At 54.9% G+C, this 14,996-nt stretch overlaps 1 protein-coding gene across 2 annotated transcripts in view; it reads left to right on the top strand.

Annotated features, from left to right (window-relative positions):
* Positions 1 to 14,996, top strand: part of ZNF341 (zinc finger protein 341) — a 39,660-nt gene extending 24,664 nt beyond the window's left edge. For both annotated transcript variants that reach the window (XM_055138782.1, XM_055138785.1), the window contains 6 exons: positions 457 to 665; positions 4,183 to 4,279; positions 5,678 to 5,810; positions 9,563 to 9,674; positions 10,202 to 10,272; positions 12,618 to 14,996. In XM_055138782.1, the coding sequence (XP_054994757.1) occupies positions 457 to 665; positions 4,183 to 4,279; positions 5,678 to 5,810; positions 9,563 to 9,674; positions 10,202 to 10,272; positions 12,618 to 13,141 (1,146 nt within the window). In that variant the 3' untranslated portion in view covers positions 13,142 to 14,996. The remainder of the gene's footprint in view (positions 1 to 456; positions 666 to 4,182; positions 4,280 to 5,677; positions 5,811 to 9,562; positions 9,675 to 10,201; positions 10,273 to 12,617) is intronic.

The raw sequence follows: 14,996 nt of genomic DNA on the forward strand, positions 1-14,996 counted from the left end.
TGGCACCTCCCCATATGTCTCCTGAGCCCCACCAGGAGTAATCCCAGAGCACAGAGCCTGGAGTAAGCCCTGAGCACCACTGGGTATGACCCTGAACCCTCCCCCAAAAAAGGGTTAACATGGTATCACGTATTTCAATGAGACCACCAATTGGGCATCATTTTATGAGGAAGGAGAGCGTGGAATCAGACAAGCCACATGAGCTCCTTGTGGGTCACTTGGCAGGGAGGAGAGGGCCCTCTGATCAGAATGCAGCGGGGGGCCGGGGTGAGAGTACAGTGGTAGGGCATTTACCTTGCACACATCTGACCCAGGTTTCACCCCGGTACCTCACATAGTCCCTCCGAGCACCATCAGGAGTGATCCCTGAGCACAGAGCTGGGAGAGAATCAAGCTGGGCTCCAGCCCCTAGTGACACTCCCCTTGTCCTTCACCTCCCTTGCCTCTTCCTTCAAGGTGTACAAGTGTGTGGTCAAAAGCTGTGCCCAGACCTTCCCGAAGCTCGACACGTTTCTGGAGCACATCAAGAGCCACCAGGAGGAGCTGAGCTACCGCTGCCACCTCTGTGGCAAGGATTTCCCATCGCTGTACGACCTGGGCGTGCACCAGTATTCGCACAGCCTCCTGCCGCAGCACAGCCCCAAGAAGGACAGTGCCGTCTACAAGTACGTGCCCCCAACACAGCCCCAAGGGCAGTGCCATCTACAAGTACGTGCCCCCAACACAGCCCCAAGGACAGTGTGGTCAAAGAAGTACGTGTCCCCCAACACAGCCCCAAGGACAGTGTGGTCAAAGAAGTACATGTCCCCCAACACAGCCCCAAGGACAGTTGGTCTACAAGTGCGGCCACCCTCCCACCACGTCCCTTCCCCACCAGGAGCCCCTTATTGTGTGTCACCAGTGTGACACCTTAGTGGGAAGTCAGGTGCCAGTCTGCAGTGGCTTCTGGGCCTTGGTGCTAGTGGGGAGGGAAAGATACCGGGTCTCCTTCTGTTGTTCTTTGATCTGTAACACTTTTTTTTTTTTTTTTTTTTTTTTTTTTTTTTTTGCTTTTTGGGTCACACCCAGCGATGCTCAGGGGTTACTCCTGGCTTTGCACTCAGGAACTACTCCTGGCGGTGCTTGGGGGACCATATGGGATGCCGGGGATCGAACCCGGGTCGGCCGCGTGCAAGGCAAACGCCCTACCCGCTGTGCTATCGCTCCGGCCCCTGATCTGTAACACTTTTCCTTTATTCATTCTTTCATCTTTTCTTTCTTTCTTTCTTTCTTTCTTTCTTTCTTTCTTTCTTTCTTTCTTTCTTTCTTTCTTTCTTTCTTTCTTTCTTTCTTTCTTTCTTTCTCTCTTTCTTCTTTCTCTCTTCCTTTCTCTTTCTCCCTTTCTCCCTTTCTCTCTCTCTCTCTTTCTTTCTTTCTTTTTCTTTCTTTCTTTCTTTCTTCCTTTCTTTCTCTCTCTCTCTCTTTCTTTCTTTCTTTCTTTCTTTCTTTCTTTCTTTCTTTCTCTCTCTCTTTCTTTCTTTCTTTCTTTCTTTCTACACTTTTCCTTTATTCTTCCTTCCTTCCTTCCTTCCTTCCTTCCTTCCTTCCTTCCTTCCTTCCTTTCTTCTCCCTTTCTTCCTTTTATTTTTGTGGGATATCAGGGACATACAGGGCTGTACTCAGGATTTTCTCCTAGCTCTCTTCATGGCAGGGTTCAGGCGACTATATGGGATGTTGGGGATTGAACCTGGGTCAGCTATGTGCAAGGCAAGCATCGTATCTCCTGGACTATGACTCGGACCCAGCAGCATGGCAGACCTTTGGAAAAAGTGTTATCTAAAAGAGAAACTAATTTTCCCTTGTTAATAGTGGAGACAAAGAAGAACTTTATATATATATATATATATATATGTATGTATATACATATATACATATATATTTTTTAATTTTTTAAATTTTATTATTTTTTATTTTGGGGCCACACTCAACAATGTTCAGGTTGTTACTCCTGGATTTGCACTCGGGAATTACTCCTGGTACAAGTTCTCCTCGGTCATACCCAGTGGTGCTCGGGGTTTACTCCTGGTTCTCTGCTCAGGGCTCACTCCTGGTGTGCCTCGGGAGACCATTAGGGATGCCAGGGAATGAACCCAGGTTGATCATGTGCACGGCAAGTACCCTACTCATTGTCCTTTATCTCCAGCCCTGAGGCTTTTTCTTTTTAAACTAAAAATATGAAAATATTATTTGCCTGATAATCTACAAAATTAAGGTTTTATTAAGGATACTACACCAATGCTTAAAATGAGAAAAGAAGGAGCATGCACTTTTTTTTTTCAGTCAGTATTTGGACCACACCTGGCAGAGCTCAGGACTTTCTCCTGGCTCTGCACTCAGGGATCACTTTTGGCAAGGTTCAAGAGATTATCTGGGTGCAAGGTCTTGAACCTGGCGTGGCCGGGTACAAAAATCATCTGTCCTATCTCTGCAACCTGCTGTCCTATCTCTGCAACCCTAGCAGATATGATAGCATAAGTGAAAAGTAGGATGTGTTTGTTTATAATATAAAATTGAAGTTATTCTATGTTTTGGGGCAACCCCCCGCGGTGCCCAGAGATCACTCCTGGTGGGGCACAGGGACCATATGCAGTGCTGAGAATCCAACCCAGGCTAGCCACGTGCAAGCAAGGGTCTCACCCACTGTATCTCTCCAGCCCTAAACTGGTGGTTCAAGTTTAAGGTCGGCTAAGAACATGGCTCAAAGGGCTGGAGCAGCTTTGGGGTCTGGATGTGACTACCAAGGCTTCTGGAAGTACAGGGAGGTAGGGGGAGGTAGCCCATTCCAAATGTATGGGGCAATCTTAAGAAAGTGGGAGCCCAAGAGATAGTACGGCAGGTAAGGCGCTTGCACTCGACCAACCTGGATTTGATCCCCCAGCACCCCATATTGTCACCTAAGCAATGCCAGAAGGGAACCCTGAGCTCAGAGTTAGGAGTAAGCCCTAAGCACAGCAGGGTGTGGCTCCCCCAAACCAAAGCGAAACAACACAAATACATCCAAAAAGGAATATATGAAGGGCAGATTTACTTGGAGTTCTTACCCCATTTGGTAGATGAAGAAACTGAGGTCAGAGATCGGAAGCTGCCAGCCTTAGAGCCTTGTCTTTTTGACTTTTTCATGTTAACAGATTCGCAGTTGTGCTCAGGGCAGTTTATCCACAGAACGGATGCAGTTCCTGCCTCCAGAGCCCACTTGCTAGCAGCAGAGGTAGATAATAACCAGTGAGTCAAAAATTAAAACTATCCCAGGGCCAGAGCTCCAGCTCAATGAGCTGACGCTCATGCTTTCCATGCAAGAGACCTGACTTGGATCCCTGGAACCTCAGGTCCCCTGAGCACAGAGCTGGGAGTAGCCCTTGAGCTCTCCCAGGTGTAGCATCATCATCGTCATCAAGATGGTACAGGGGTTATGGTATTTTCCATGCACACAGCTCTCCCTGTTTTGATCCCCAGCACTGGAGGGTCTCCCAGAGCACTGCAGGAGTGGCAAAGCCTGTTCCCTGAGCACCACTGGGTGTGACCCCAAAACAAGCAAAACACTGTATACATAATAGGGAATTTCCAGGGGTAAAAGGGGCAACTGAAAACAAGGTGGCTTGGAGGGTGTCTCAGGAAGTGGCATTGGAGCTGAGGCGTGAGGACAGTAGGTGCTGCCCGCGATGCCTTGGAAAAGTGTCTCAGTAGCAGGATCAGACTGTGCCAAGTGTGGGGCCAGAGAGGTAGTACCGCAGGTCGGTTGCCTTCTTTGTGTGTGGTTGACCCAGGTTCACCCACGTTTGGTCCCCAGCATCCCCTATGGTCTGCTGAGCACGGCCAGGAGTATGGTGTGACCCCCAAACAAGCAAATGAACGAAAAAGCAGACACTGCAGAGTGGATTCTACAGGATTCAGCCTAGAAGGCCAAAGGGGGTTGTCAGGGCTGCATGTTGAGCCTCCCCTACCCCTACCCCTCGCACCCCTCCCCTCCTGCTCCTCCCTCCCCCACCCAACCTCCAGCCCCTCCCTCCTCACCCCTACTCCTTCCCCTCCCACCACCTGCCTCTTCCTCCCTTCACCTTCCGCTCCTTTCCCCGCCCCACACCTCCTGCTTCTCACCTCCTGCTCCTGCTTCCTCACACCTCATCTCCTGCTCCTTCCACTCAGGTGTGTCAAGTGCGTGAACAAATACTCCACTCCCGAGGCCCTGGAGCACCACCTGCAGACAGCCACTCACAGCTTCCCCTGCCCGCACTGCCAGAAGGTGGGTGCCCATGGGCAGGGGTGCGGGCGGGGCGGAGAGGTGGCGGAGCGTTCCCCTCCCCTCTGCCCTGGGTAAGCGAAGATGGAGGCTGTCTCTGCCGACCCTGCTTCCTTGTGGAAGTCTGCTCGCCTCGCTGGCCCAGTGACTTCACACGCCAGACGTGGCCATGGGTGGGGGGGTTCTCATGGGGTGGTGGGGCTGGTCCCGGCCACCAACCCACATGCACTGAAGCCTCTCCTGGGCCCAGCTATCTCCAGCTTCTGGATGTGTTATCATCTTTCTCCTTGATTCTCGCGGTCTTTTCACCGACCACCCCTACAGCATCAGGTCCCCTGAGTACAGTTCCCATTTCCTGGGTCTCACAAACACCCTCGTGCCCCAAGCCAGCAACACAGAAGTGTGGCCTGGGCGCTAGTTTAAAGGACCGCAGCTGTGTTTATCCCCAGCACCACGTGGTTTCCTGAGCACTGCTAGGAGCAACCCTCGAGCACAGAGCCAAGAGAAGCCCAACACCCCTGGATGAGGCCAGCCCCCTCCCATTCCCTTTGTTCCCCCCCCCAAAAAAAAACCCCAGAATCATGGACAAGAGAGAGAGTACTGGGGTTCAAGCACGCACTTGGCTTGCATGCAGCCAGCCCGGGTTTGCTTCTCTAAATGCTACCAGGGGTGGCTCCTTAGCACAGAGCCAGGAGTAGACCCTGAGAAGCATCAGGTATAGTCCAGCCCCCGCCCCCAATCCCATTCAGAAAATCATTTTGGGGGGCTGGAGCGATAGCATAGCGGGTAGGGTGTTTGCCTTGCACGCGGCCAACCCGGGTTTGAATCTCAGCATCCCATATGGTCCCCTGAGCACCGCCAGGAGTAATTCCTGAGTGCAAAGCCAGTAGTAACCCCTGTGCATTGCAGGGTGTGACCCAAAAAGAAAAAAAATATCATTTTTTGCCAAGTTGTCATGTTCAGCCCCGCACACTGCAGTTAATGGAGGCCAGCGTTTCTGTTAATCAGCAGGTTTCCCACACCCCTGCTCGTGTTTTGTTTTGTATTGTTTTTGGGGGGTCCTCACTTGGCTGTAACTAGGACTTAACTCCTGGCTCTGTGCTCTGGGAGTGCTCCCAGTGGGTCTCGGGAGACCATCTGTGGTGCTCTCTCTCCAACCCCTGGTTTGGCTCGCAGTGTGTGAGGCGGAGAGGGAGGCTCCCAGGACAAGGCTGGCCGGGCCCAGGCTTGGGGCCGCTGCGCTGTGACGAGGGCCCTGGGCGAGTCGGGGAGCCTGGAGGTGTGAGGATGGCGGAGCATCTGCTCTGGGTCTGACCCACGGGGCTGGGAGTCAGGGAACGAGGGGCCCGGTGAGCTCAGGGGATGGTGCGCCGCGTCTGATCGGACCTTCTCTCTCACCAGGTGTTTCCTTGTGAACGCTACCTGCGGCGTCACCTGCCCACTCACGGCAGCGGGGGCAGGTTCAAGTGCCAGGTGTGCAAGAAGTTCTTCCGGCGGGAGCACTACCTCAAGCTGCACGCACACATCCACTCAGGTGGGGATCCGCCCCTCAGCTCCGGCCCGACCCCCTCCCACATCTGTGGTGCCCCTCTCAGTCCACTCTCCCAACTCCTCTCAGCCCTCTTCCTTCTCACCTCTCGCCATCATCTCCTCCTCTCCTCTCCTCCGACCTTAGATCAGAGAAGAGCCCCTGGGAGATTGGGGGGCTCTTGGCTCTGCCCCCTGAGTGTCAGCCCCTCTTCTCACCACCCTGAGCCCAAGGGGGAGCACTCTTTATTTCTCTTGATCTGAAAGTGGTTTTTTTTTTTTTTTTTTTTTTTTTTTGCTTTTTGGGTCACACCCAGCGATGCTCAGGGGTTACTCCTGGCTTTGCACTCAGGAATTACTCCTGGCGGTGCTTGGGGGACCATATGGGATGCCGGGGATCGAACCCTGGTCGGCCGCGTGCAAGGCAAATGCCCTACCCGCTGTGCTATCGCTCCGGCCCCTGAAAGTGTTTCTTGGAGACCACACCCTATGGTGCTCAGGGGCTAGCTCTCTGTGCTTAGGAGTGGTCCCTAGGAGTGCTCAGGGAACCAAAAGTGGTACTCAGCATCTAACTGGGGCTGCAGTTGCCATGACAACATGCAAGGAAAGTGCCTTACGATCTCTCCAACCCCCTGAATGTGATACGGGGTTTGTTGCACTGGAATGCAGGCATTGCATGTGAGAGACCTGGAATATCTCTCCATTGCCGCATGGTCCCCTGGTTACCACCAGGAGAACCCCTGAGCACCAGGGTATATGGACACCTCCACCAAAACCAAAAAAAGTTATTGTTTTTTAATTGAAAGGGCTTCAAAGATTGGCAAAATGGGAAGAAAAAAAATACTTGACAATACAAGAACATAGATAATAAAAACCTAACCCCCTGCCATCAATGGACAGCCCAATTGGTTTTTTGGCTGGTTTATTTTGTTTTTTTTTCTGGAACCAGGGATTGAATCTGGGGCATGACAAAGGCTCGGCCACAGATCCACGTCACCAGGCCCCTCTAGTGTTTGTTTTCACTGTGACCTATTTTGTAACCTCAGAAATGCATGCACAAACAGAATATGTTGAAATATGTTTTATGAAGCAGTGTTTTCCATTTCATTGGTTTTCTTTTTTTTTTTTTTAACTTTAGGGGTATTCTTGGTCTGGGGTGCTGGTTTGGGCCACACCCTTTAGTGCTCAGGGCTGTTGCTGCCTCTGTGCGAGGGAGTGAGCCCTCGAGACGATCAGGAGGCCATAAGTGATGCAGGCATTCACACTGAGGTGACCACATGCAAGAGAAGAACCTTAATCCCCGTATCTCTTGGCCTGTCACTTGTTGTTTTGGGGATGGCCATATGCAGGGGCCACTCTTGGCAGCACTAGGAAACTGAAGGAAGCATTCTGGAGATTGGGATGGAGGTGACTGCATCACAACACAGATGTGCTTAATTTCAAGGTGCACTGCAATTTGGGTCAATAACCACATACAGTGTGAGCTACCAGTGGGATGTGTCAGTGCCACTAAACTGCATATTGAAAAATGGTAGAGGTGCAGTCCTTCTGTATCTCTACAGAGATACAGTAGTGGCTGGAGATACCGTACAGAGGGTGAGGCACTTCCGTTTTGGGGGGATTCATACCCAGCAGTGCTTGGAACTTACTCCTGGCAGTGCTCAGGGGACCCTGTGGGGTGCAAGACAAGCAAATCTGGGTCAGCCTTGGGACAGGCAAGTACCCTGGAGTGTGGCCAATCTTCGTTCAGGCTCTGGCATTGCATATTCCCTAAGCACTGCCAGGAGTGACCCCTGAGCGCAGAGCCAAAAGTATCCCATGTGTACTGCAGAGCGGGACCCCAGAACTAAATCCCTCCCCAAGATGATGGTAAATTTGATGTATATACAGTCACTATGAGAAAAGAAAACAAAGTGTCTGTATCAGTAACTTGAATAGGTATTACCCAGTTGCTCCCTTGATGGTTTGAAAGGTGATTAAAATTCAAAAACAATTATTATCATTCACTTTTACTGATTGTGAAACAGAAGCAGTATAGAATTACACAAAAGAAAATTTTAAAAGTTCTCCCTCAAGTCCCTTCCTGTGGTCTAGTTTGGTGTAGACCCCTCCCCCCACTTCTCTTTCTGTGTGTTCTGTGTATATGCAAGTGATTAGCATTTCTTGGAAGATGGTGATCACAGTTTTTCCTAACAAGAACAGTACTGTGGGGCTGGAGCGATAGCATAGCGGGTAGGGTGTTTGCCTTGCCGGCCGACCCGGGTTCGAATCCCAGCATCCCATATGGTCCCCTGAGCACCGCCAGTAGTAATTCCTGAGTGAAGAGCCAGGAGTAACCCCTGTGCATCGCCGGGTGTGACCCAAAAAGAAAGAAAAAAAGAACAGTACTGTGGCCAGAGGGAGAGGGTGAAGGACTGAGTGCATGCTTTGGATGTGGGAGACCCATCTAGACCCTTGGCAGGCAATGCAGTGTCCCCTGAGCACTGCTAGGAGGTGCCTCGTCCACTGAGCACTGTTTTAACACCCCCCTCCTCACCCCCCCAGGCACTGCTGGGTGAGGTCCCAAAACAGAGCAAAACAATTAAATGAAAACAAAAACACCCCCCCCTCCCCGCTGTATCAAAGTGTTTGCAGCTGTCTGTCCTCTCTCCCCCTGCACTGGAGCCTGGAGATCTTCCCTGATAGAGAAACACGGATCCACCTGAATATTTTTCATGAGTTCAAAGCATTCCATTATAAGGGCCAGACTTGCCTTAATCATGGGGTTGGAATTTTTCAGAAGTACATTCCAGAGAATTAACAGAGTACAGGAAATAAGGGCAGGAAACCGAAAGAGCCCCTTACCGACTGTTTTCCCAAAGCACAGATTGGAACCTTGGGCCCCTTGCTGCTCTTTCTCTCGCCTTCCTGCCCTCCTCCTGCCCAGGGCAAGTTCCGCCACAGGCAGATGTGGGGGCCCGAGCAGGGCCCCGGCTCCCATGGCAGCTCGCATGCTAGTCAGTCGCCCAGTAGGTGGAGAGCAGCAGGTTAGTTTCTCTAGAAAGTTTGTACCCACTTCCGTTGTGGTGCTTTACAAGGATCCCATGAGGTGACGGTGATTCCTATGGGGTAGACCTCGGTTCTGTCAAGCCGTCCCCGCCCGCTGGGCCCCTCTGCGCGCCCCTTAGCCGCTCCCGCCCCACAGCCAATCTGTTGTCAGGGCTTTGTTCTGCTTTCTAGACACACCTGCCCTCGGCCACTCCTGATGTTGCGTTGGGTCTCCCCCTTGCCCGCACCACCACCTACCTTGATCCGTTCTGTCTGGCAGCCCGAGAGGTCCAGGGAACCCTGCAGCCAGAGCCCACCCGCCTGTGCGCGGACCCTTGCAGGTGTGTCCGCGGGCACAGCCCGAGTCTCCGGCTCAGCCAGCAGCGCCTCCCTCTCGGCCAGCGGCTCACCGCCCTCACTCTCTCCCCCCTGCTCTCCCCCCTCTGCTCCGCACACACTGGCCTCCCCGTGGGTCCTTAGACACACCAGGTGCCCCCCAGTTTCCGGGGTCAGCATAGCCTGGCCCCCTCGTCCCTCGATTCTCTGCTCACACGCTGCTCTCGCGGCTGCCTTTCCCGACTGTCCCGATGATGATACAGCCCGTGGCTAACCACGGCCTGGTGGAAGGGGAGAGGCCACTCTATTCCTTGGCTGCCTCCCGAGAGGAGCTGTTGCCCTCTCCTGGGGACCCCTGTGTCTCCTCTCAGTCCCCTCCGGTGTCCCCCCCTGCAGGTGAGAAACCCTACAAGTGCTCAGTGTGCGAGTCGGCGTTCAACCGCAAGGACAAACTGAAGAGACACATGCTCATCCACGAGCCGTTTAAGAAATACAAATGCCCCTTCTCGTGAGTAGAGATTGGAGTGTGTGTGTGTGTGTGTGTGTGTGTGTGTGTGTGTGTGTGTGTGTGTTTTGTGGGGGCCTGAGTGAAGCATTGTGCCGTGGTGGGACAGAAGGAGAGCAGGACTGAGGGCCTCTGTCCTTCCCCCGCCCCCTTCTCCCTTCCCATTGTTGTCGTTGCTGCAGTGACCCAGGGTTGCACACTCAGCTGTGGTGTTTGCACGCACTTGGTGCATCACAGTTGGTGGCAAATGTTGGGGGTCACAACCAGAGCAGTGCTGGGATTGCCCTTGACGTGTTGTATGAGCTGGTACTAGGGATCCAACTCACAACCTTATGCTTACAAGGCTTACACTCTACCCAGTGCGACCTCTCGGCTCCTTCCTTTGTCCTGCCCTGGCTTACTCCCTCCCCTGCCTCCTTGCCTAGCCTTTGGGAGGGATAGAGAAGTCCCTCATGGCCAGGGTGAGTGGAAGGAGGGGCTGGCAAAAGGCTCCTCGGTGACATCCCCTGACTGGTGGCTTTGTGATCTAGGTCACACACGGGTTGCAGTAAGGAGTTCAACCGGCCGGACAAGCTGAAAGCGCATATCTTCTCGCACTCGGGTACGTGGCTTGTCCCCTGCCGGAACTGTGGTTCAGCTCAAGCCCACTGCCAGGAGGGCAGGCATGACCCTCGAGGCTTGTCGTTCCAGCCTGGAATGTTCCAGCCTGGTGCTCTGAGCCAGGCCTCTGTGGGCGCTCAGTGCCCCGGGCAGAGGAGATAAGTGTAGGGGCCCTGAGTGGCTGACGGAGATGAGACATAGTGGAAGATCAGGCTCGGACCAGGCTTGGACGGGGCCCAGGTTTGGCCAGGAAGGCTCCTTGTGCTGCGGAAGTTCCCACCGAGTGCCAGTGACTACCCAAGCAGCACGCTTTGAGAAGCGGGAGAGCACCTATTTATTTCTGCAGTGGACCCAGTTGATTTCATGCTCCAAAAACTGGGCCCCAAATGAAGGGTCGGATCTGTAGTACAGTGGGTGGGGCATTTGCCTCGAATGCAACTGTTCGGGGTCCAGCATCCCATATGGGTCATGAGCATCACCGGTGTGACCCCAAAAGCCAGAGGAGAAAAAAAGAAACCCAAAATAACAAAGGCAAGAGCTCTGTGTTCTAGGCCGCCCGAAGGCAGACTGTTTGCAGGCAGCTGGCGGGAGAGCACGGGGTAGACGTGGCCAGGCCTGTTATTTGGCAAAGTGGAGTCTGCATCACCTGGCGGACATGAGCATATTTGGCATATCTCCCCATGCTCCCAAGGTTACACGGGGAGACTGTGGGCATCTCTAGGCGCCCCAAGTGCACTCCCTGGTTAGGTCTGCCTGTCTCAGCTGCCCCTTGGCAGCTCCTGCTCGCTGGTGTTAGCCTGTTGGAAATGCCTGACAGGCTGACAAGTGGCAGGGCCCATTTTCCTTGTCACTAGAGCCCTTGGCGGAGCAGGACAGCTGGGGCATGGAGCAGAGGTCCCCTGGAACTTCCCTCCCAGCTTTCTTTCCAAGTTCACCTTCCTTTTGGAATCTTTCTCAACTGCAGCGCTGGTGATCCTGTGGGCCCAATGAGTCTTTACTGGCTCAGGGTGAGGTGGGGTTGGACAGGTGGGTGCCCTGTATATTGGGGCATTGAGCACCCACCCCTGGTGTCCATCTACTAGCTGCCAATGGTGCATCCTCCCCTTAGTTGTGACAATCAATGATGACTCCAGAGGACCAGTCAGATGCCCCTGGGGGGCAGAATGGCCCCCAGTGAAGAACTTGTCAGTTTACAGGAAGGATGTAGTGGGGGATAAAAATTCTTGTGAAGTAGGAGAGTCTTAGCATTGCTGCCCCCTTGAGGTGGCCCCCGGCAAGTCACTAACCTTTTCTAAGCCTCCATCCCTGGAAGACCAGTCGGGCCCTGGCCCAGGCTGTGTGGGCTGGAGTGACCTCATGTGGTGCACAGTGCCCGCTGGGAACCTGTGAGATTCAGGACCGAGTCTGCCCTCCTCCTGGGAAAACGGAGTATCAGTGGCAGAGATTGACAGTGAACACAGATTAGTGTGTGAAAGAAAAGTATAGTAGAAACAAAGATGGGAAAAAGCAGAGTGCAAGGACAAGGAATTGTGGGGCGGGGGCGGGAGGCGGGGATGACATCAGGGAGGGCCTCTCCCAGGGGCTGGTGTGAGGCCAAGTTCCAGGGAATGAGAGAAGCGCTCGGAAAGGAGTTCTAGGTGAGGGAACAAGTGCAGAGCTTGTGGGCAGAGGGGAGACTGGGAGAGGGAGAGGTGTTTGAGACAAGGCCTCAGAGAGCAAGTTTAGAACCTGGAACAAGCGGATGCGACCAAGGCCCAGTGGCAGCCAGACCGCATGTCACCTTGTGGGAAATTTGGAGATTCGCCAGAGAGTGTAGAGCAGAGAATGTCATGATGCTTTGACACATAGGGATTTTTATTTTTTTCTTCAGGGAGGGTTGGGGAGGGCCACATGCCGTGGTACTTAGGGGTCACTCCTGGCAATGCTCAGGGGGATCAGGTGGTATCAAGGATCGAACCTGGATCCTCTGCCTGCAGAGCATATGCTGCAGCCCCTGGAGTCATTTCCCTGGCCCCGACAACCCTTTGAGCTTTATGAAGACGTTTCTAGCTGCCCTGTGGGTGTGATAACATTAGGGATAAGAGACCAGAGAGAAGGCTCAGGGTCATCCAGGTAGGAGGTTTGAGGATGGAGGGTTTGGGAGGCTGTTGATGGGGAGGAGGGGAGCAGCAGGTGCAAAAGCCCAGGGGCAGGAGCCAGCTTGGAGCCATGGAGGAGTGAAGCTGGCACAAGCAGGGCCTGGGAGATGTGCTGGTGGGAACCCTGGTCCCATAGGTGCCGGCCCTGCCAGCTGAGCTGGGTGGCACAGAGGTGGGCGCCCCTCACTTGCCCCTGCTCATTCTGCAGGCATGAAGCTCCACAAGTGCGCTCTGTGTAGCAAGTCCTTCAGCCGCCGTGCCCACCTCGCCGAGCACCAGCGTGCCCACACGGGCAACTACAAGTTCCGCTGCGCGGGCTGTGCCAAGGGCTTCTCCCGCCACAAATACCTCAAGGACCACCGCTGCCGCCTGGGCCCCCCGAAAGATAAGGACCTGCAAGCCCGGCGGCCCCCTCGCAGGAGGGCAGCCCCCCGCAGCGGCAACAGTGGTGGACGCAAGGTGGGGACCCCCCTGCCTGACCCACTGGGGCTCGAGGAGCTGAAGGAGCCGGGGCCGGGGCCCGAGGCCGCCCCTGGCAAGCCGCCCTTCCCGGAGCCCGAGGCTGTGCTGTCCATCGTGGTGGGGGGTCCTGTGGGGGGCGAGCCCGAGCTGGTGGTGCCCGGCCATGCCGAGGGCCTGGGCTCCAACCTGGCACTAGCGGAGCTGCAGGCAGGGGCCGAGGGCCCCTGTGCCATGCTCGCCGTGCCCGTCTATATCCAGGCCTCCGAATGACGGCCCGCAGTGTTCGCTCCTACTACCTGACCCCACGCTCGCCTCCGGCCTTGGGGCCCCTGGGGGAGTCTCGAGGGCCTTCCCCATGGCAGCGAGCTCTCAGCTGTGTCGCCCTGTCCTGCTGGAAAGCCCAGCCGCTCTCTGGGCCCTGGGGCAGGGTGGCCTCTGGCTGGGATTTCAGACAGAGGCGGCGGTGAGAGCGATGGCTGGGCCCGAGAGGCGCAGGGGCTGCCGGTCCCCACTGGCGGTCGGGCTCCGGAGAGGAAAGCGTGGGCCGTCCTGCCCGCTGCCCCAGTCACCCCGGGTAGCCTCTGGTCCAGCAGTTCCAGCAGGAGCCCTTACCTGCCGGACCTTTTCACGTCCGGTAACTCTGAGCCTCCCCAGACACCTCTGTGCTGGAGCAGCGAGGAAGGCCCAGGGGTCAGGGCTCGTGTGTGCTTCTCTGCCACATCTGCCTCGAATCCAACTGCTGCCCACACACTTGCAGTGGGACGCGGGGTCAGTCACCTCACCTCCCCATGCGCCTCGTCTGTCAGATGGGGCCTGTGAAGGCGCTATCTCCCAGGGCTGTCATGAGATGCGGTAGGATAAACGCCCAGAGGGGGGGAAAATGCCCTGTACACAGTTATCCAAGTGTGCTCAGGGCAAGGCCTCAGCCTTGACAGTCCCTTTCTTAGCCTCTAGGTGGCAGCACTCTGGATTGACTTTGTGGCCCCGTGGCTCACAAGGCTGCACAGGCCCCTTAACCACCGAGAGCTTGATGCTCCCAGGAGGGTGAGGTTTCCAGCCTTGGATACACGATGGAGGAGGGGTTTATACTCACTCTTGACAATGCTGGCTCCTGGGCCTGGCCCCAAGCCCTTTTGCAATCAGCAGAACCAGAGAGGCACGGTGAGCAGAGAGCCCTCCCACCCCGCTACGCCCCAACGCACACCCTCCTCCCTTCCCTGTAATGCAGCGGCCCTGCTGGAGCAAAAGGAATCATCCCTGATTCCTTATTTATCATTTTTTGTGTGTGTATCTTTTTGGGTCACACCTGGCCATACTCAGGGGTTACTCCTGGCTCTGCACTCAGGAATCACTCCTGGCGGTGCTCGGGGGATCCTACGGAATGCGGGGGATCAAACCCGCGTTGGCATCGTGCAAGGATAACGTCCTCCCCACTGAGGTGTCACTCCGGCCTGGCCTGGGTTCCTTATTTATCTGCCTCACCACTTCTCTGAGTAAAGGTCCAAAGGGGACCACACCGCCTGCCAGACTAACCACCACCCCCATGCTCCAGAGCAGTTAGAGGTAGAGGGAGTGGCCAGGGAGGGCCCTCAGGGTACCAGCTGAGTTGCTGGGGACTAGAAGTGAGTTAGGGGAGGGAACAATGGAGCAGGCCCTTGTGCAGATTTGGGGGGTTGGGGAGCTGGTACCCTCAGTGGGGCGGGGAGGGTTGGTGACATGTCCACTATGCCAGGGCATGCATGGTGGTTTGGACTGTGGAAGGCCTGTTGTGGGCTGGGCGTCATGTCTGTCTGTGGAAAGTGAGCAGACGGATCCCGGAGGTTCCTGGTGTCCTCATGCCATAGACTGGGCCTGAGCCGCTCATGGCGCTGCCCCTCTGCTCTATCAGGTCCGCCCCTGTGGACTCACGGGCGAAGCTCACCCAGGCTGTGAGCCGTGGAGCCGGGCACAGGCTGGGTCAGGGTGCTCGTCTCCGCCGACCCTCTGCAGGGAGATACCCAGTTGGTCAGATGGCATCTGGCAGATGGGGGTCTGCAGAGTTTCTGCTCTTGATGGGGACCTCACGGGAGGCAGTAAACATTTTGAAAAACTGTAATAATGCCATTAAAGGAACCGTTGAAAACTA

The sequence above is a fragment of the Sorex araneus genome, chromosome 5 (genome assembly GCF_027595985.1).
Source record: "Sorex araneus isolate mSorAra2 chromosome 5, mSorAra2.pri, whole genome shotgun sequence".
Taxonomy (NCBI): Eukaryota; Metazoa; Chordata; class Mammalia; order Eulipotyphla; family Soricidae; genus Sorex; species Sorex araneus.